General features: G+C 42.8%; 1 protein-coding gene across 1 annotated transcript in view; it reads right to left on the bottom strand.

Moving 5' to 3' along the window:
- The window catches only part of LOC124775943 (paired mesoderm homeobox protein 2B-like), a 302,111-nt gene that overhangs the window by 151,371 nt on the left and 133,051 nt on the right, over positions 1–17,689 (bottom strand). Inside the window, exon 2 of the mRNA XM_047250787.1 lies at positions 16,228–16,336. Coding sequence (XP_047106743.1) covers positions 16,228–16,318 — 91 coding nt within the window. The 5' untranslated portion in view covers positions 16,319–16,336. The remainder of the gene's footprint in view (positions 1–16,227; positions 16,337–17,689) is intronic.

Below are 17,689 nucleotides of genomic sequence, written 5' to 3'. Positions count from 1 at the left end.
CGCTCCTGGCCTGCGTATAATGTGAGAGGTCCACCACGGTGGAGCACGTTGTCCCAGCGGCCAACAGCGACGTACCCTATCAAGTATTTAAGCGTCTGCCTCTCGCTCAGCGAGGCAGTATGATATTCGCGTGAGTCTGTCGACATCTCGCCTACAGACAGCGTGTTTAGTTTGTTTCCGTGTACGACTACGAGTGCACGGTGTTCACTCGTGAGCTTTTCTCTTATGATCCCATTGCTTCATGTGTGTTGTTGTTCGTAAGGTCTTGCTCAGTCGTCCGTCGTTGTTCGTGTCCGTCCTTTCCCGTTTGTTTTGTTTGTTCGTGGGTCGCTCCCGTTTGGTCCCGCCGCGCTTTCATTCTCGGCAACCCCGCAACCGTTCCGATCGTGGTTACAAAAGGTACTGTGGATGGAAATGAAATGGCACCTCAGACCTCGGGGCATACGGTGGGCGACAATCAGGTTGGTATCACATTGTTGTACAGGCGTCTCCAGCCTCGTCATCGGCGGTCATTGGGGCTCAATTCGAAGTGGAACTCATCACTGAAAATAAATCTACCGCAGTCAGTGAGTTTCTAGGCCAGAGACGTGCCACACAGCCATGGGTTACCTTCCTGACTGTCGCCCGTCATGCAGTCCGATAACCAGAAGTGATGGTTTGAGTTGCCATTGCATTTCAAAGGAGGATCCCTTTGGTTGTCATCCGAAGCACCCATTACAGCACGGCGGTAAGTCGACGACATTCAGTCTCCCGTTTTGTTGCCCTTCCTGGCAAGACATCCTGGGCTTACATTTCAGCAAAATACACTACTGGCCATTAAAATCGCTACACCACGAAGGTGACGTGCTGCAGACGCGAAATTTAACCGACAGGAAGAAGATGCTGTCATATGCAAATGATTAGCTTTTCAGAGCAGTCACACATGGCTGGCGCCGGTGGCGACACATACAACGTGCTGACATGAGGAAAGTTTCCCACCGATTTCTCATACACAAACAGCAGTTGACCAGCGTTGCCTGGTGGAAAGTTGTTGTGATGTCTTGTGTAAGGAGGAGAGATGCGTAGCATCACGTTTCCGACTTTGATAAAGGTCGGATACTAGCCTATCGCGATTGTGGTTTGTCGTATCGCGACCTAGCTGCTCTCGTTGGTCAAGATCCAATGACTGTTACCAGAATATGGAATCTGTGGGTTCAGGAGGGTAATACGGAACGCCGTGCTGGATCCCAAGGCCTCGTATCACTAGCAGTCGAGATGACAGGCATCTTATCCCCATGGCTGTAACGGATCGTGTAGCCACGTCTCGATCCCTTAGTCAACAGATGGGGACGTTTGCAAGACAACAGCCATCTGCACGAATAGTTCGACGACGTTCGCAGCAGCACGGACTATCAGCTCGGAGACCATGGCTGCGATTACCCTTGACGCTGTATCACAGACAGGAGTGCCTGAGATGGTGTACTCAACGACGAACCTGGGTGCACGAATGGCGAAACGTCATTTTTTCGGATGAATCCAGGTTCTAATTACAGCATCATGATGGTCGCATCCGTGTTTGGCGACATCGCAGTGAATGCACATTGGAAGCGTGTATTTGTCATCGCCATACTGGCGTATCACCCGATGTGACGGTATGGGGTGCCATTGATTACACGTCTCTGTCACCTCTTGTTAGCATTGACGGCACTTTAAACAGTGGATGTTACATTTCAGATGTGTTACGACCCGTGGCTCTACCCTTCATTCGATCCCTGCGAAACTCTACATTTCAGCAGGATAATGGACGACCGCATGTTGCAGCTCCTGTACGGGCCTTTCTGGATACAGAAAATGTTCGACTGCTGCCCTGGCCAGCACATTCTCCAGATCTCTCACCAATTGAAAACGTCTGGTCAATGGTGGCTGAGCAACTGGCTTGTCACAATACGCCAGTCACTACTCTTGATGAACTGTGGTGTCGTGTTGAAGCTGGATGGGCAGTTGTACCTGCACACGCCATCTAAGCTCTTTTTGGCTCGATGGCCAGGCGTATCAAGGCCATTATTACGGCCAGAGGTGGTTGTGCTGGGTACTGATTTTTCAGGATCTATGCACCCAAATTGCATGAAAATGTAATCACATGTCAGTTCTAGTAGAATATATTTGTCCAATGAACACCCGTTTATCATCTGCATTTCTTCTTGGTGTAGCAATTTTAATGGCCAGTAGTGTAATACCCACTCACGTCTCCAGTTTCTACTGCTTGTCTTGGTGCTTGACAAACCCAACCTTGCCGAGGAAGGTAATTGAGAACAGTTGGAGCTTCATGGGCAGGACCCTCCAACCAGCTCTAATATGTCAATTGGACAGAATTTGGCACGATATCCTTCAGGACATCCAATATTCTATCAATCACTGCCAAGACGAATAACTGCTTGCTTACGGGCCAGAGGTGAACTAACACATTATTGATTCGTTGAATTTTTAAACCTCTTTTTATAGAGTAAATTATCCAATTGTTTTCTGGAACTAGAATCGTTGTCTGTACATGTACATCACATCTACACATTCTCGTCCCATTCGGTAGTTCCTTCATGGTGCGTCCTTTTTTTGTTAGGGCAAAAAAAAAAAAAAAAAATGGTCTCCATATTCTCCATATTAATGTTACTCGACGGTTACTAAAGGAATAAAAGCTCACATTAATCGCATTATTTTGCACAGAAATACTCTGGCTAAAATGGCATCGGTTCGATCCTACTTACGACATTGGTGAGCAATTATTGTGACTGTGGACTGCCTGTAGATCTGCAGGATAAAGCACTCCGTCTTCAGGCCACGAGTGGCCTACCGTGACCATCCGACCGCTGTGTCATCCTCGGTGGAGGATGCGGATAGGAGGGACATGGTGTCAGCATACCACTCTCCCTGTCGTATGATGGTATTCTTGACCGAAGCCTCTACTATTCGTTCGAGTAGCTCCTCAATTGGCATCACGAGGGTGAGTGCACCCCGATAAATGGCAACAGCGCATGGCGGCCTGGATGGTTACCCATCCAAGCGCCGACCACGCCCGACAGCGAGATCTGCAAGATCTTGGCATTGACTGATAGAATGTTGGATTTCTTGAAGGATATCGTGCCAAATTCTGTCCAATTGGCACATTAGAGCGTCGAAGTTCAGAGCTGGTTGGAGGGCCCTGGCCATAAAGCTCTAAACATTCGCGATTAGGGAGAGATCCGGCGACCTTGCTCGGAAGAATAGGGTTTGGCAAGCCAGAAGATAAACAGTAGAAACTCGCGATGTGACTGGGTTTTATTTTGCTGAAATGTACAGGGTGTTTAAAAATTCTCACGTACCCCTAGAGGAGGCAGTGTTGACCAGCCCTAGAAGAAAATCTATACTCATGTGTCTGGAAACCAGTACCTGTAGAGATTTAGGGCAAACCGTCCTCTCACTCCTGTCTGTGTCGTAGAAGTAGATACTACAGGTAGTGTTGCATGTCGTTACCAGACATCCTGACGTATCCTTCTTCGCGGTGAAATACACCTCCCTCCATTCACAATGCGTCATATGCATTAGTTTCACGACAGCCTCAGACAGCTCTTGACAACGAAATAGAGGCAGGCATCGAAAGCTCGGGATTTTATCCGAATCTGACGCGGCAAGTTAACCGAGATTTAAACTTTTTTACATGTTTTGCCACGTGTCGACTACTGGCCCAGTGCGATCCAACTCCTGGTTTCGGACTAGAAACAAGGATCAAGGCCAAACGGCGTTGTTTTGCAGCGCGTTGTCAGGGGAGTGCCGGGTAGAGCCCCGCGGTCGGGCCACGCGCCGCTGCAGGGGTGCCAACCCTGCGCGCTGCTGCGCGCTCTGGCCAGCCCTAATTTGGTAACCCCATTATGGGGCGAATTACGGGGATTACAGCGTGTAGGCCGGCGCCGGCGCGGGTCCCGGGAGGCGGCGCCTATCGCAGTGATGTCATCACCCGCGCAAGAGTGCCGCTGCCGCTGCTGGCCCTGGCTAATGGACGGGACGGGATGGGACTCGGGCCCTCTGCGCGCTGCATCGCGACCGACAGGCCGAAACAGCACAACATTGCCGGCGCGGCCTCCGGTTGTCTGGGCGCAGCTGCTGACAATACGCACGAGGTGCAGTCGAGTTACAACACCTCTGATTCTTTTTTTCTAGCAAAGCTGATCGCACGAATACACACTGAAAGGCAAAAACAAATTACGAGGGACGTTCAAAACGAAAATTCAAGACTTTCCTTCTGATAGCAGGTTGGTTTTATTCGGGATTCCAGTACACCACATTATTTTGCCTGCAAAACACTATTTTTCAACATAATCTCCGTTCAATACGGAGACCCTACGCCACCCTACTGTGGGGGGCCTGTCTGCTCGCGTGGTACCACTCTACTGGTGCACGTCTGAACCAACGTCGCCGGCCGCTGTGGCCAAGCGGTTCTAGGCGCTTCAGTCTGGAACCGCGCGACCGCTACGGTCGCAGGTTCGAATCCTGCCTCGGGCATGGATGTGTGTGATGTCCTTAGGTTAGTTAGCTTTAAGTAGTTCTAAGTTCTAGGGAACTGATGACCTCAGATGTTAAGTCTCATAGTGCTCAGAGTCATTTGAACCATTTGAACCAATGTCTTGCTACATCAATAACTTTGCAAGCGGTAATTTACTCACAGGACAGCATCTGTTTTTAACCGCGTAATTCATCATTACCTCAATTATACCTTTGCCCTATTGAGCATTGCTATTATTGCTTACTTCTGTATCAATATCCCAAAAACTCATCCCTAGTGTCAGTAGTGTTCTCTCTATTTCGTTAGAACCCGTACATCACTTCCTTGCAATTGGAGTATCCATGGCTTTTGTAAAATGCCCACCAGCATTCACAATAAGAAAAATAAAAATCTTTTGACACGACGACTGTTGTTTAACATTGTCCTCGAAATAATGATCGGGGAACAAAATTCAATGGTTGAAGTTCAGTTACAAAACCAGAAAGATTGTACGCATCAGAATGTATTCCACGGAACAAGAAACGTGTGGTAGACTACTCGGAAATAACGGAGGGAAACATTCTAGGAATATCGTAGGGAATACCAAATACGGACGTGAACACAAACCATGAACAAATAAGATATTATGTGAAACAACTGAAAATTTCACATCTTTTAAAAAGGGAGGACTGTGATTTTATGGGCAGGTCAAAAGAACCCTGGAACAACATGAAGACCCACATTAAATGGCTCACACAAGTAAAGGGGGTACGGTAAAAATTAATACCATACCATATTCATTAAGTAATAGAAGTCAACATGAGAATACCGTCAACAAAGTAAAGGTGTTGAAAGTCCGAACATCTGCTCGAAGAAAAGTAGATTATCTGGTCGTAGAAACGCAAGGAAAAAATAAAAAATAAGCTGATCTGAACGCAAAAGGGCCACAAAGAAGTAACTGCTACTTAAAATTCAATTGGAACTTTGGCTATGTAGTTAGCCAACTTTATTTCCTATTTTACGGATAGCCATTGTTCACCTGCCAATCTACAAAAATGCAGGAGCTAGTCTGTCTTGGAATTTTACTCGCTACAGTTTGCGGATATGGAGGTTCTGAGCAAGAAAATCTTGTTTATGACTAGTTTCAGGATGAAACAAAAACTTCAAACACGAATCATTCATATCCACATGAGAACAATCATAGTGAAAATTATTGCAATATCAACTGTGACTTTGAACCCAGATTCACTCGCGTGAAATCAATTCTCGTCCGCAGCATTGAAACCATCGAGAAAAGTTTTGTGAAGTCGATCGAATACGAACTTAAGCTCAATAAACACTAAACCCTGGTCTCTCATACAAGAAAGCACCGCGATGTAACCAACTATTTCAATCACAAACGAAGAATTAAGGCTGTAATTTAGCCAGACAAATATCTTTAATATATGATGGGAAGGCAACAATCTACGACCACGCTTTTATCCAACTGAGTAATTGGAGATAAGAAATGGAGACGCTAATGGACCAGGACGACTTAAGACAGCATAAACTGTAAGGATCTGCAGGACTGACACAATAAAAGTAGGGGCACCCGAAGTATGAGAGTCATAAAGAGCCTTGATAACGCTGTGGGGAGAAAATCTACGAAGCTACGAGGAACATAAATGACAAAGAAGGCAGATGGATCGCGCTATTAAATGAGCAGAGTGGGATATTAGAGAAAGACGAGTAGTTCTTCTATCAGTCCTATATTAACTTAATAAGGACATCCTCATAAAGTTTTATGACTCCAGAAGCGAAGTCATGTTCTATAAATGGCTGCAGCAAATGAGCAGTGGTGTCGTTCACGACTTTAGTATGAAACGTTGTCGCAGCGTAGGCTGACAGAAAGGTCATGTAGCGGAAGAAAGTTCTTTCGCTTGTGCTGTGTGTTCTGTATGACCATTTGGTTTGAGCCATTTCATGTAAATACTTTTAGCACACTATGTGCCCTCCGCCACAAACGCTACAGCAGTGTACAGAGTACAATTTTAGATGGCTTTTACATTTATGTTGTTGTACTCTCCTAAGCTAGAGGTGGGGTGATTTCCTCGAAATTAGGAAATTAAAACCAAAGCAGTTCTTTCTAAAGCTGCATTTACACGGACCATGTTTTACAGCAATGTGTGGCCGCAAAAGCATTGTCGTTAATATTGCTGCAATGTGGCTGAAATCTCGGCAATGCTGAGGATGGCCGGATAGCGCAGCCGATTGAGCAAATCCTTGCAGTTAGTTGCCGAAATATGGCCGTCGTGTTCTCTGTCAAGAGTGGAGAATATTTCATAGGGTCTGGCCACATCTACCTCGGTCCTTGTCTCTAAATGCTTTAATCTCAATCTCAGCATTGCTTTTTCTACCGGGAACATTGCTGCAGTGTCAAATCACGTAATCTGAGCACTGAAACAATATGTATTGTTTCCCTTTAGTTAGGGAGATGGCGCACTAACGTACAGGTACTCGATTTCTTGTTTACCAGACTGCAGAAATGGACAACGAGAGAATAATACGGAATCACCGCGAGAAATGCTTGCTTGAACATACGAGGGTAAGTCAATTGTTATCGGCAAAGTAGTTATAAAATTTGATTGTAATCAAATAGGCAACTTACAAGAACATCCTTTTTCGACATAGTCTCCTTGCGTTTCAACGCACTTGGTCCATCGTAGTACGAATGTCCTGATGCTCTCATAAAGGAAGGTTCTCGGCTGAGCTGCGAGCCAGGAACGCACAGTGAGGACAGAAGTACGCGGACGGGCATTGTCGTGCAACAACACAACAACTTTTGACAGCAATCCTCGGCGTTTGCTTCGAATTGCAGGCTTTAAGCCGTCGGCACACGGACCGTGCTGTCGAACGTTAACGTTGAGTGTGCCAAGTTCAACGTGCTGCTGAACGCTCAGGAACGATGCGACTTGTGCATACGGTACGTGGGCCCCAACGTGGTATACGCGATCGCAACGCACTACAGCGGCAGTTGAGCGATGTTTCTAGTTCGTAAATCACACTGTTTACTCAACGGGCGCGCGTAAAATTCCCACGTTAGCACTATTAAAACGCACATTTCCTCCATCGCCCACGAAAAGGAAAGTACCATGTCCAATCAATAAGGACAGAGACATATAAAAGTTCCATTACAAACAGTGTGTTACAAATTTGGAATACTTCTCCGCATAAGATAAACATTATTTCATCATTCCCACATTTTATTAAAACCCCAAGGTCAGTCTTACTCAATCACTGTTCCTACGCAACAGCAGAATCTTTGCAACATGTGAATTACGAAGCGAAAAAGAAAAGGAGCAAAATATCTTTATGGAAGTAGCGCAAGCTGTCCTGTAGATTAAGCCAATCGAACAAAGGCACCCCTCAAAAAAAGGTGAACTTATATTTACATAATATCAAATATCATAGTATATACTTATATTAAACTAATAATGAAGTATCAGAACCTAACAAAAACGCTAATGTTAAGAAATAAAATACGGAAGTGTCAAGAAGCGAACCACCGCCCCAAATATCAACTAAATACCAGACAGTTACGCTACTCATCACGCCTATCCATCAACACGCGGAGACGTCTCGCAATTAATCCAAGTATGTTACCCGTTGCAGAAAACGTTATCGTAGATACGTTACTAATTGAAATTTAATTATAACAAATTGTACAAGAACAATGCGTTTTGGGTGGATCATCCTTGTGTCACTGCCTTCAAATAGCCTACTCTCATAATACGCAAGTTACAATAATTCTTTTGCCATGAATATGATGTTTCTCGTTATTTTATTGGAACGAATCACAGAATTAACAACGGGTTTTCCAATGATTCTCAATTTGCTGGTGCTCAGAAACGGCATATATACATATAGGCTTGAAATGAATGCCAATATGGCGCCTCACAACTCTCTACTGAAGGGAGACGGCGTGCGTGTGACGTAGGTGGCGTTGTGCCATCTCATTGGTCAACGCTCAGACGCACGCTCAGAATATCTGACATGCCAGATATTGCTCTGCACGTTCGGAAAGACTCCCGAAAGTGCTATTCCACGCTATGACGTCAGAAACTCGGCACGCTCAACGTTCAACGTTCGAATGCACGGTCCGTGTGCCGACGGCTTTAGCCTGGCAGTAAGCATCTCACTGTAACGTACACTGTTTATTGTTGTGCCCCTTTCCCCATAATGTTCCAGTACTGGACCTTGTGCGTCCCAAAAAACCGTAAGTATCAGTTTTCTTGCGAACCGTTGAGTCTTGAACTTTTTCTTGCACGGCGAATTTGGATGTTTCTATTCCATACTCTGCCTTATACTCTCCGGCTCGTAATGATGGATCCATGTTTCGTCACCAGTAATGATCCTGTCTAAGAAGTTGTCCCCTTCGTTACCATAGCGATCCAAATGTTTTTTTTGCAGATGTCCAAGCGCTTTTGTTTATGCAACTGTGTGAGTTGTTTTGGGACCCATCTTGCGCAAACTTAATGAAACAGAAGTCTGTTGTGGATGATTTCGTAGGCAGAACCGTGACGAATTTGCAGACGATGTGCCACTTCGTCAATAGTTAATCGTCTGTGCAAGAGAATCATTTCACGTGAACGTTCAATGGTTTCTTCTTTTGTGGCGGTAAACGGAAACTGTCGTCCGGCTCCTTCATCGTGCGTAACACTTGTGCGACCATTTCGGAATTTTTCAATCCATTTGTAGGCACTCCGTTGTGGCAAAACACTGTTCCCGTACTGTACCGAAAGCCTTTGATGAATTTTGGCCCCTGATACGCCTTCTGACCACAAAAAACTGTTCACTAAACGTTGCTCTTCTTTGGTGCAAATAGACAGCGGAGCAGCCATGATTAACAGCACGGCAGCGATAACGAAACTAACCTAGCAGCTTGAAAATTGCAAAGATATAACAACAAATAAACAAAGCATGCGTCATCCACGTAAAACAACAGTACTGCCAAAATAAACAAAAATATCACTAAATTGCGGTTAATAACTGACTTACGCTCCTAAATGTAGATGATAGCCAAGCCTGCAGGCTGCACTGCTGTGTTTGACTACAAACGGCACCTGTGCAGTGCCCTCAGTATGTTTCAATTTTCAGTCATAGTCAGACTAGTGTTCCGTGTTGATCGAAGTCAATTCTAAAGTTGGCAAATTGTTGGTGCTCGTATGATTGGTGCTCCGGTAACCAAAGTAGACGCAAAATCCCCAAGATTGGCGATCTTTTACAGAAGCTCGAAATTTAGCGCGGACTTCAATGCGAGATGCTTATAACAGTTTCCACAACGAAACTGTCTCGAAACCTAACAGAAGATCCTAAGAGATTCCGGTCGTATGTGAAGTATGTTAGCGGCAAGAAACAATCAATGCCTTCTCTGTGCGATAGCAATGGAGATACTATCGAAGACAGTGCTGCCAAAGCAGAGTTACTAAACACAGCCTTTCGAAATGCCTTCACAAAAGGCGACTAAGTAAATATTACAGAATTCGAATCAAGAACAGCTGTCAACACGAGTAACATAGAAGTCAATATCCCCGGAGTAGTGAAGCAACTTAAATCACTTAATAAATGCAAGTCTTCTGGTCCAGACTGTATATCAATTAGGTTCCTTTAGGAGTATGCTGATGCATTAGCGCCACACGTAACAATCTTATACAACCGTTCACTCGACGAAAGATCTTTATCCAATGGCTGGAAAGTTGCACAGGTCACACGAATATTCAAGAAAGGTAGTAGGAGTTATCCACTAAATTACAGGCCCATGTCGTTAACGTCGATATGCAGCAGGATTTTAGAACATATATTGTTTTCCAACATAATGAATTATCTCGAAGAAAACGGTCTATTGACACACAGTCAACATGGATTTAGAAAACATCGTTCTTGTGAAACACAACTAGCTCTTTATTCGCATGAAGTGTTGAGTACTATTGACAAGGGATTTCAGATCGACTCCGTATTTCTGGATTTCCGGAAGGCTTTTGACACTGTACCACACAAGCGGCTTATAGTGAAATTGCGTGCTTATGGAATATCGTCTCAGTTATGTGACTGGATTCGTAGTAATTGACGGAAAGTCATCGAGTAAAACAGAGGTGATTTCTGGCTTTCCCCAAGGTAGTGTTATAGGCCCTTTGCTGTTCCATATCTATATAAACGATTTTGGAGACAATCTGAGCAGCCGTCTTAGATTGTTTGGAGATGACGCTGTTGTCAGAACATAAATTCGATATCTTCGCATATGACAAAGCAGACGGTGTACGACAGGGTTATAGTCTTTCGCCCCTGCTGTTCAAAGTATACATCTAAGACTCAATGACGGAAATTAAAAAAGAAGTTCATGAGTGTTCACTGATGACATTTCTGTCCTCACTGAAACTGAAGAACTACAGTATCTATTGAATGGAATGAACAGTCTAATGAGTACAGAATACGGATTGAGAGTAAACCGGAAAAAGACCAAAGTAACGAAAAGTAACAGAAGTGAGAGCAGCGAGAAAATTAACATCAAAATTGGTGATAACGAATAGATTAAGTTGATCAATTCTGCACTCCGGGAGCAAAATAACCCATAACGGACAAGCAAATATGAGATGATAAGCAGACTAGACATGCAAACAGGGCATTTGTGACCAAGAGAAGACTACTAATATCTAACATATACCTTAATTTGAGGAAGAAATTTCTGAGAATGTACGTTCTAAGCACAGCATCGTACGGTAGTGAAACATGGACTATGGGAAAAGCCGAAGAGAACTGAGACGTCGTACTACAGAGGAAGGTTGAAAATTAGGTGGACTGATACGGTAAGAAATGAGGAGGTTCTGTGCAGAATTCGAGAGGAAAGGAATATAGGGAAAATACTGAAAAGAAGTAGGGACAGGATGGAAGGACATATTTTAAGACATCAAGGAATAACTTCCATGGTACGAGTACTAGAGGGTAAAAACAGTAGAGGAAGACAGACACTGGAATACATACAGCAAACAATTGTGGACGTAGGTTGCAATTGTTACCCTCAGATAAAAAGTTTGGCACAGGAGAGGAATTCTTGGCGGACCGCGTCAAACCAGTCAGAAGACTTATGATTCAAAAAGTAAAAATATTACTACGCTTGTAGTAATCCAAAAACGTCATCTCATCGTGGTATACAAAGCCGGCATACTTTACACAGTGATCCACAGATTAGTAAACTTAACGTTGCAAAAGGAAGAAATTGAACTGGAGCTAAGTACTTTCAATCATACTGCTATTACAGAGAGGCGTTATTTGAACAAAAAACTTATAAAAGACCTTGCAATCTTTTAGAAGGAATAACTTTGGCTAGGCAAATACGGAAAGAGAGGAAGAGTAAGATCACTGCGTTTCCATATTTAGTTATAATCACTCATAAGACAGCAGTGTGTTTCAAGAACTCAGATGTAAGCTCCAATTTCAAAACATAACAACAGACATTATGACATACAGCCAGCAAAAATAAAACGTATTCAGAATAAGGTATTTGCGAAATTAGTTATGGAAACAGACCAAGTTTTTAAACTGGCTTAATTGGAAGGGCGTTTAGCTCACGTTTTGAAGAAGATACTGGAATGAGTGGTAGCAACCTCCCCACTTCCGTCTCACATTCAAAGGCGACAAAATGCAAAGCTCTCAGCGTTAAAGACTCGATGGAAGTTTCCACAAAAATACATAAAGATAAATTGATGAGCTATTAGAGGAAGTGGATATTTCCAATCGTTTTAGACGCCAGAGCGATAAGAGTCTGAAATGAACAGCAAGAGTTGCGGAAGAAAAAATTCCTCAAAAAAATTTTACTAGTTCCCTACGACGTGTTCTTGCAGTAACTTAGAGCTCGCCGGGGTTATTATGGTGACGAAAGACAAACGCGGACGCAGCACACACAGTGGTATAGACAGCTTGACCCTAAGTGATTTTGTCTTACTTTTTAGAAGTAAAATATTACGATACTGTATTAAATTGTTGTAACTGGTAGATTATACACTTCTGTAATTGAAATGTCATTAAATTTACTTACTACTCCAACCCTTATACGTACGCTAACAGAAGTATATCGAAAACCCGTGACACATGTGTCATGTCTATAAATATTCAGAGAACATCGGCATGCGTTCTTTGTATAACCATACGCTCAGTTGGCAATGTTTGTCATTGCACATCTTTTATGGTCAAAAGCTAACAAATATACCCTGTAAATCTGTCATGTGACCATATCGTCGGAAACCTCGTACGTCACCTCACATTGAAAAATTTGTGCATATAAAGTAATAATTAAATTCACTCTGATATCAGCTCCAAGTTTACGAAGCAGTTTAATGAGAGAAAGCGTCGTTAAACCGTTCCGACCCTCTGGCTACAGTTGTGTACATTAAATTTTACTGTGTCTTAGCTGCAACCAAAGACCTTGTAAAAAATAACTAGACTCACTGATGGCGCTGCAGTCGCGGGATAATTTGAACCTTCGGCTGGACGCCGTTATAGTGGTTGCAGTCTGATGTGTTGTGTAGTATTGTTGTTTATGAAGACCCTGATTCAACGTTGTATATTTGTTGGGGCGTACATACAGTATTTGTTACTCGTAATTCTACTGTCTGTACATTCCAATCAAAAGAAGTACAATGGTGAAGAGTTGTGCAGCGATTAATTGTACAAATAAATTCGAGAAAGGAACGAATATTACATTTCACAGGTATGTGAATATTTTATGTTGTTTTGTATGTCAGTGCGCTTGCTTAATAAATGTTTTTGTAACACGGTATTAGCATAATATCTGTGCATCTATTTGCAGGTTTCCTTTCTCAAAACCACACCTGTTACAAAAATGGTTACACGCTGTCAGGAAGCAAGATTTCCGACCGACAGAATACCATTTTACATGTTCTGATCATTTTGAAGAAAGTTGGCTTATCGGTAGTGTTTTCATGGTCTAGGTTAGGTTGAAACTTGATAATTTGGTAGTGAGTTGCCAAAGTACTATGCCATATATAACGCACTTCTCGTCATAAAATCTAAAGCAAGGTAGAGTCAGAAAATATCTATTAATATAGTGGGCAAATCTTCGAGTATTTTGATGCATTTTGCGTACATCTATCGTAAACGAACTACGAAAAATGCTAAGGGTTCAGTACGTAACTTTTAGCTACGGCAGATTCCGGTCTGGTACAGCAGGGGATACAACCCGTCGGCTTTGGATAATGACGTCACAAGTCGCCAGATAGCAGTTTACCATTTTCGCTTTTGCTGTTATGTTTCAGTTTCGTTTTTTTACTGATTGCTTAATAAAGTGGATCTGTTTATTCTATCTCGTGAGATTTTTTTTTTAAAAAGTCAAAAAACACTTATCAGCCACTGAAGGGAGCTACAACACTAAGAAGAATCGCTTCTCGATTGGCGACTTGTGACGTCAATGTCCAAAGCCGACGGGTTGTATCCCCTGCTACACTAGTCCCGCAGATTCCATGTTGTACGTAAGAAATTCATAAACAGTGACTAGTTGCTGTTTGTTCATAAATTAAAAAGCATATTGTAGTAACGTATTTAAATGAGGCATTATGTTTGCGACCTAACTCAAGGGAAGGCATTTTATAACCAAAAGCGATGTATAAACATTCGAACTCCGCGCGCCAGTTTACCACTCTAATGGCCGCCGGCCAGCTATTCAATTTGTCCGCCCTTCACAGTCGACCACTCGTGCGGTTGTGGGGGCCTGGCTGCAACAGAAGTATTTTTTCCCAATGGAAACCTGAAGTACACTTTTGTGAATGTTCAATTTTTTCATGAGGCGCCAGTGCTGCCAACTGTTGGGCATCACAATGAAAATATCAGCAAGTCAATTTAGCAGTGCGCAGCAGCTCGTGACTGCCAGAATACACAAATGTGGTTGGTTCGCTATATTCAACTGTATAACTGAATATTGTTATTTTGCATGGTAATTACTGAATAATCATTTTACTATTTATTACAACAGAGAATATTTCATAATTAGTTATTTTAAAATGAAGCCAAGTGTATAAAGTAAGTTTTGGAAATGAAGAAATATTTTTGTGTAAGTCTTGGCTCTGAAATCATTAGAAAATCAATTAAGAGCATTACCACATAAATAAAACTTTTGCTTCTTCCAGAAAATATTCGTGTCTGAAAGGGTTAAAAAAACAGATTGTTCAGAAGTATATAGCACGCGCCGGCAGATCACGTGAAAGGCGCTTGTTTTTTTAACGTCAACCCCATGGGAAGTCTGTTTACGCATAGCGTGCGACGCAGAGACGGTGACGCGGCTGAGGAAAGCCAGGACAGCGTAACAACAGAGACCTATAGGACTCCGAATGTTTCGGACGTTAGTGTGAATGGTAACAGGAGTCGTGGGAGTGCATGCAGAAAAGATAGAATACTGAGAAAACAAGATAGATGCGACTACAGCATATGAAAAATATCTAAAAACTTGTATTTGACACAAAATGTTGAACATCACGAAAAAATTTGGTGCAATCGGGGCTACTCTTGTACGTTACCAGTTGGCTGCCCCAAACAAATTGGAAACAGTAAGTTATAATTCAAAAGAGAAAAATCATAGGTCTCTTCTTTTATTTACTCAATTTCCTATGAGTCATTCTCAATAAAAGATCGATACACTCAACCGTGTCCCATTACCATCTTCCAGGTGACAAAGAGAACATTATACGCGCGTATAAGTGAACACTTCCTCAAACGTAGAAGAAACATCGGAACATTGTTTGAAGATAAATGCTATGGAATTCATTGCTCAAGATTAAATACTGTACCACGTAACTTCCGTTACTAACATTTCATTGCAGTCAGATTTCATCATGCGAACAACAGGCTTAAATTCTGTCGCACAAATAAACAGTAAAAGTGGTATGTGACAAATAGAAACTGTTTGAATAGTATAACGACAGGTGTATTACAAGTTATTATATCTAGCGTAACTTATATTCTGTTTAGTCACTGCTTTCACATTTAGCAAAAATGATGTAGTGAAGATCTGATATTGTTTTACAAAAAAGGCTTTCAAAAGTGTACTCGTAAATGGACTAAGGCCGAAATTATACAATAAAATAAAATAAATAAAATATAAGTTAGCATTTGCAGACATCAAAGAGTCATTAAAAAATTAAGTCACTTGATATCCACAACTGGAAGAACAACTCTCGTCTTACCTGGGAACCACAGTCTTCAGGAGTGTGCAGTTTCCATTAAGTCCGAGATTGGATCGTTCCTCATCCCTTGCGACCCATCTACCGTGCATTCGTTGACTACAGACATGTCTATCCCACCTGCATTTCAGTCATCATTTCGTCTTGCATTTGTTAGCTTTTGGGTGTCTTGTAGCTGTTCCCAACACGGATAATTCCATCGCGTGCTAAGCTTTTGGAATACTTTGTCTCACTTTTTCACACTGTCTATGCTGATGGTTGCGCATCTGCGCGATTTGAAATTCCGAACAGCTCTTTGGAAAGTGTGTACTACCTGCTTTGAAAGATAACATTTCCATTTTTCACTTTTTTCACATTCACTGTGTTTTATTTGACTCACCTTCGCAAATTTATGACTGTAGTTTCATCAGTCGATAACGCTCGTAGGGCGGAGGTGGTTTTTCAACCAAATATTCTACGATTTGGCATGCAGCTGTCTAGTTCTAGCAAGCTAACATACGTGGTACTTACAGGGATGCGTCGGCGTGAAGGGGTAATCTAAGGTTGGCAGCCGTGGTGCGCTCGAAGGGTGCAGCGACGGCGGGCAATGATAGCAGAACATGCCTCGGTGCCCCGCGATCTGAAACAGGCCGACAACTTACGTTCACTAAACCAACTTTGAACCTGAAAACAAGCATCTGATGATTACTTTGGAGCTGCAACTAGTGAACTGTTCTTCGGGCTTTTTTGTAATTGATTCTGGAAATATATAAAAATTAACATCTAAAGTACCAAAAGTAGACAGTCTTGCCTTAGCGAATTACCGCGATTCTTGTTTGTAGAAAAAATGCACTTATTTTCAGTTTTATTATCTCAAAAAACTGGTTCCGGAGTGATGATCTGATTTCTTGTAGTTAGAAAATAGCCAGTATTAACGGAAACACAATCAGTTTCACACGTCTTGAGAACGGCCTCCTCCACGCCACAGCCTCCTGATGTCACAAATAAAAAAAAATATCTGATGATGGTCTTATAAACGACCGAAATTAGACGCAAGGTGGAATATATACAGCTTATATGCGATCTAGGCTGTTTTGTTGAAATGATTTTAAACTTGCCTTTGTCGAAGTCGCTCATGTCAGTGGATTTCCCCATTTGCGGCCCGTATCGTCGCCAGAATGATTCCCCATTCATCTCTGCTGCGCCTATACAGGGTGATTTCGTGATAACGTTACAGACTTTCAGGAATGATGGAGGAAGGTAAATATGTCAGTCTGATGTAAGGATCCCCGTCCGGTAACGATCATGTCGCAAGATGGACGCCAAAATCGTTCTGATAGCTCTGGCGGTGGACCCCTTCTACTGCAAGCAGTTTGCTTTCCATAGTTTGGCAAGAGGTGGTATGGACTAAAACGAAAACGTGGGCCCTAAAGCATTTGTTCATCTTGCTACTGTTAAAATACATTTTTTTTACTGAAGAAGTGCTCTTAGCTCTTAACGTATCTTTTTTAGAGCCCATGTTTAAGGAACAATATTTTCTTGTTTTGGTCTACATCTTCATCCATACTACGAAAGCCAACTGACGGTGTGTGGCGGAGGGTACCTTGAGTACCTCTATCGGTTCTCCCTTCTATTCCAGTCTCGTATAGTTCGTGGAAAGAAAGATTGTGTGGGCTCTAATGTCTGATTTTATCCTCATGGTCTCTTCGCGAAATATACGTAGGAGGGAGCAATATACTGCTTGACTCCTCGGTGAAGGTATGTTCTCGAAACTTCAATAAAAGCCCGTACCGAGCTACTGAGCGTCTCTCTTGCAGAGTCTTCCACTGAAGTTTATCTATCATCTCCGTAACGCTTTCGCGATTACTAAATGATCCTGTAACGAAGCGCGCTGCTCTCCGTTGGATCTTCTCTACCTCTTCTATCAACCCTATCTGGTACGGATCCCACACTGGTTCAAATGGTTCAAATGGCTCTGAGCACTACGCGACTT

This window comes from Schistocerca piceifrons, chromosome 2 (assembly GCF_021461385.2).
Source record: "Schistocerca piceifrons isolate TAMUIC-IGC-003096 chromosome 2, iqSchPice1.1, whole genome shotgun sequence".
NCBI lineage: Eukaryota > Metazoa > Arthropoda > Insecta > Orthoptera > Acrididae > Schistocerca > Schistocerca piceifrons.
The sequence above is the reverse complement of the archived record's forward strand: the minus strand, read 5'-3'. Positions and strand labels throughout refer to the sequence as shown.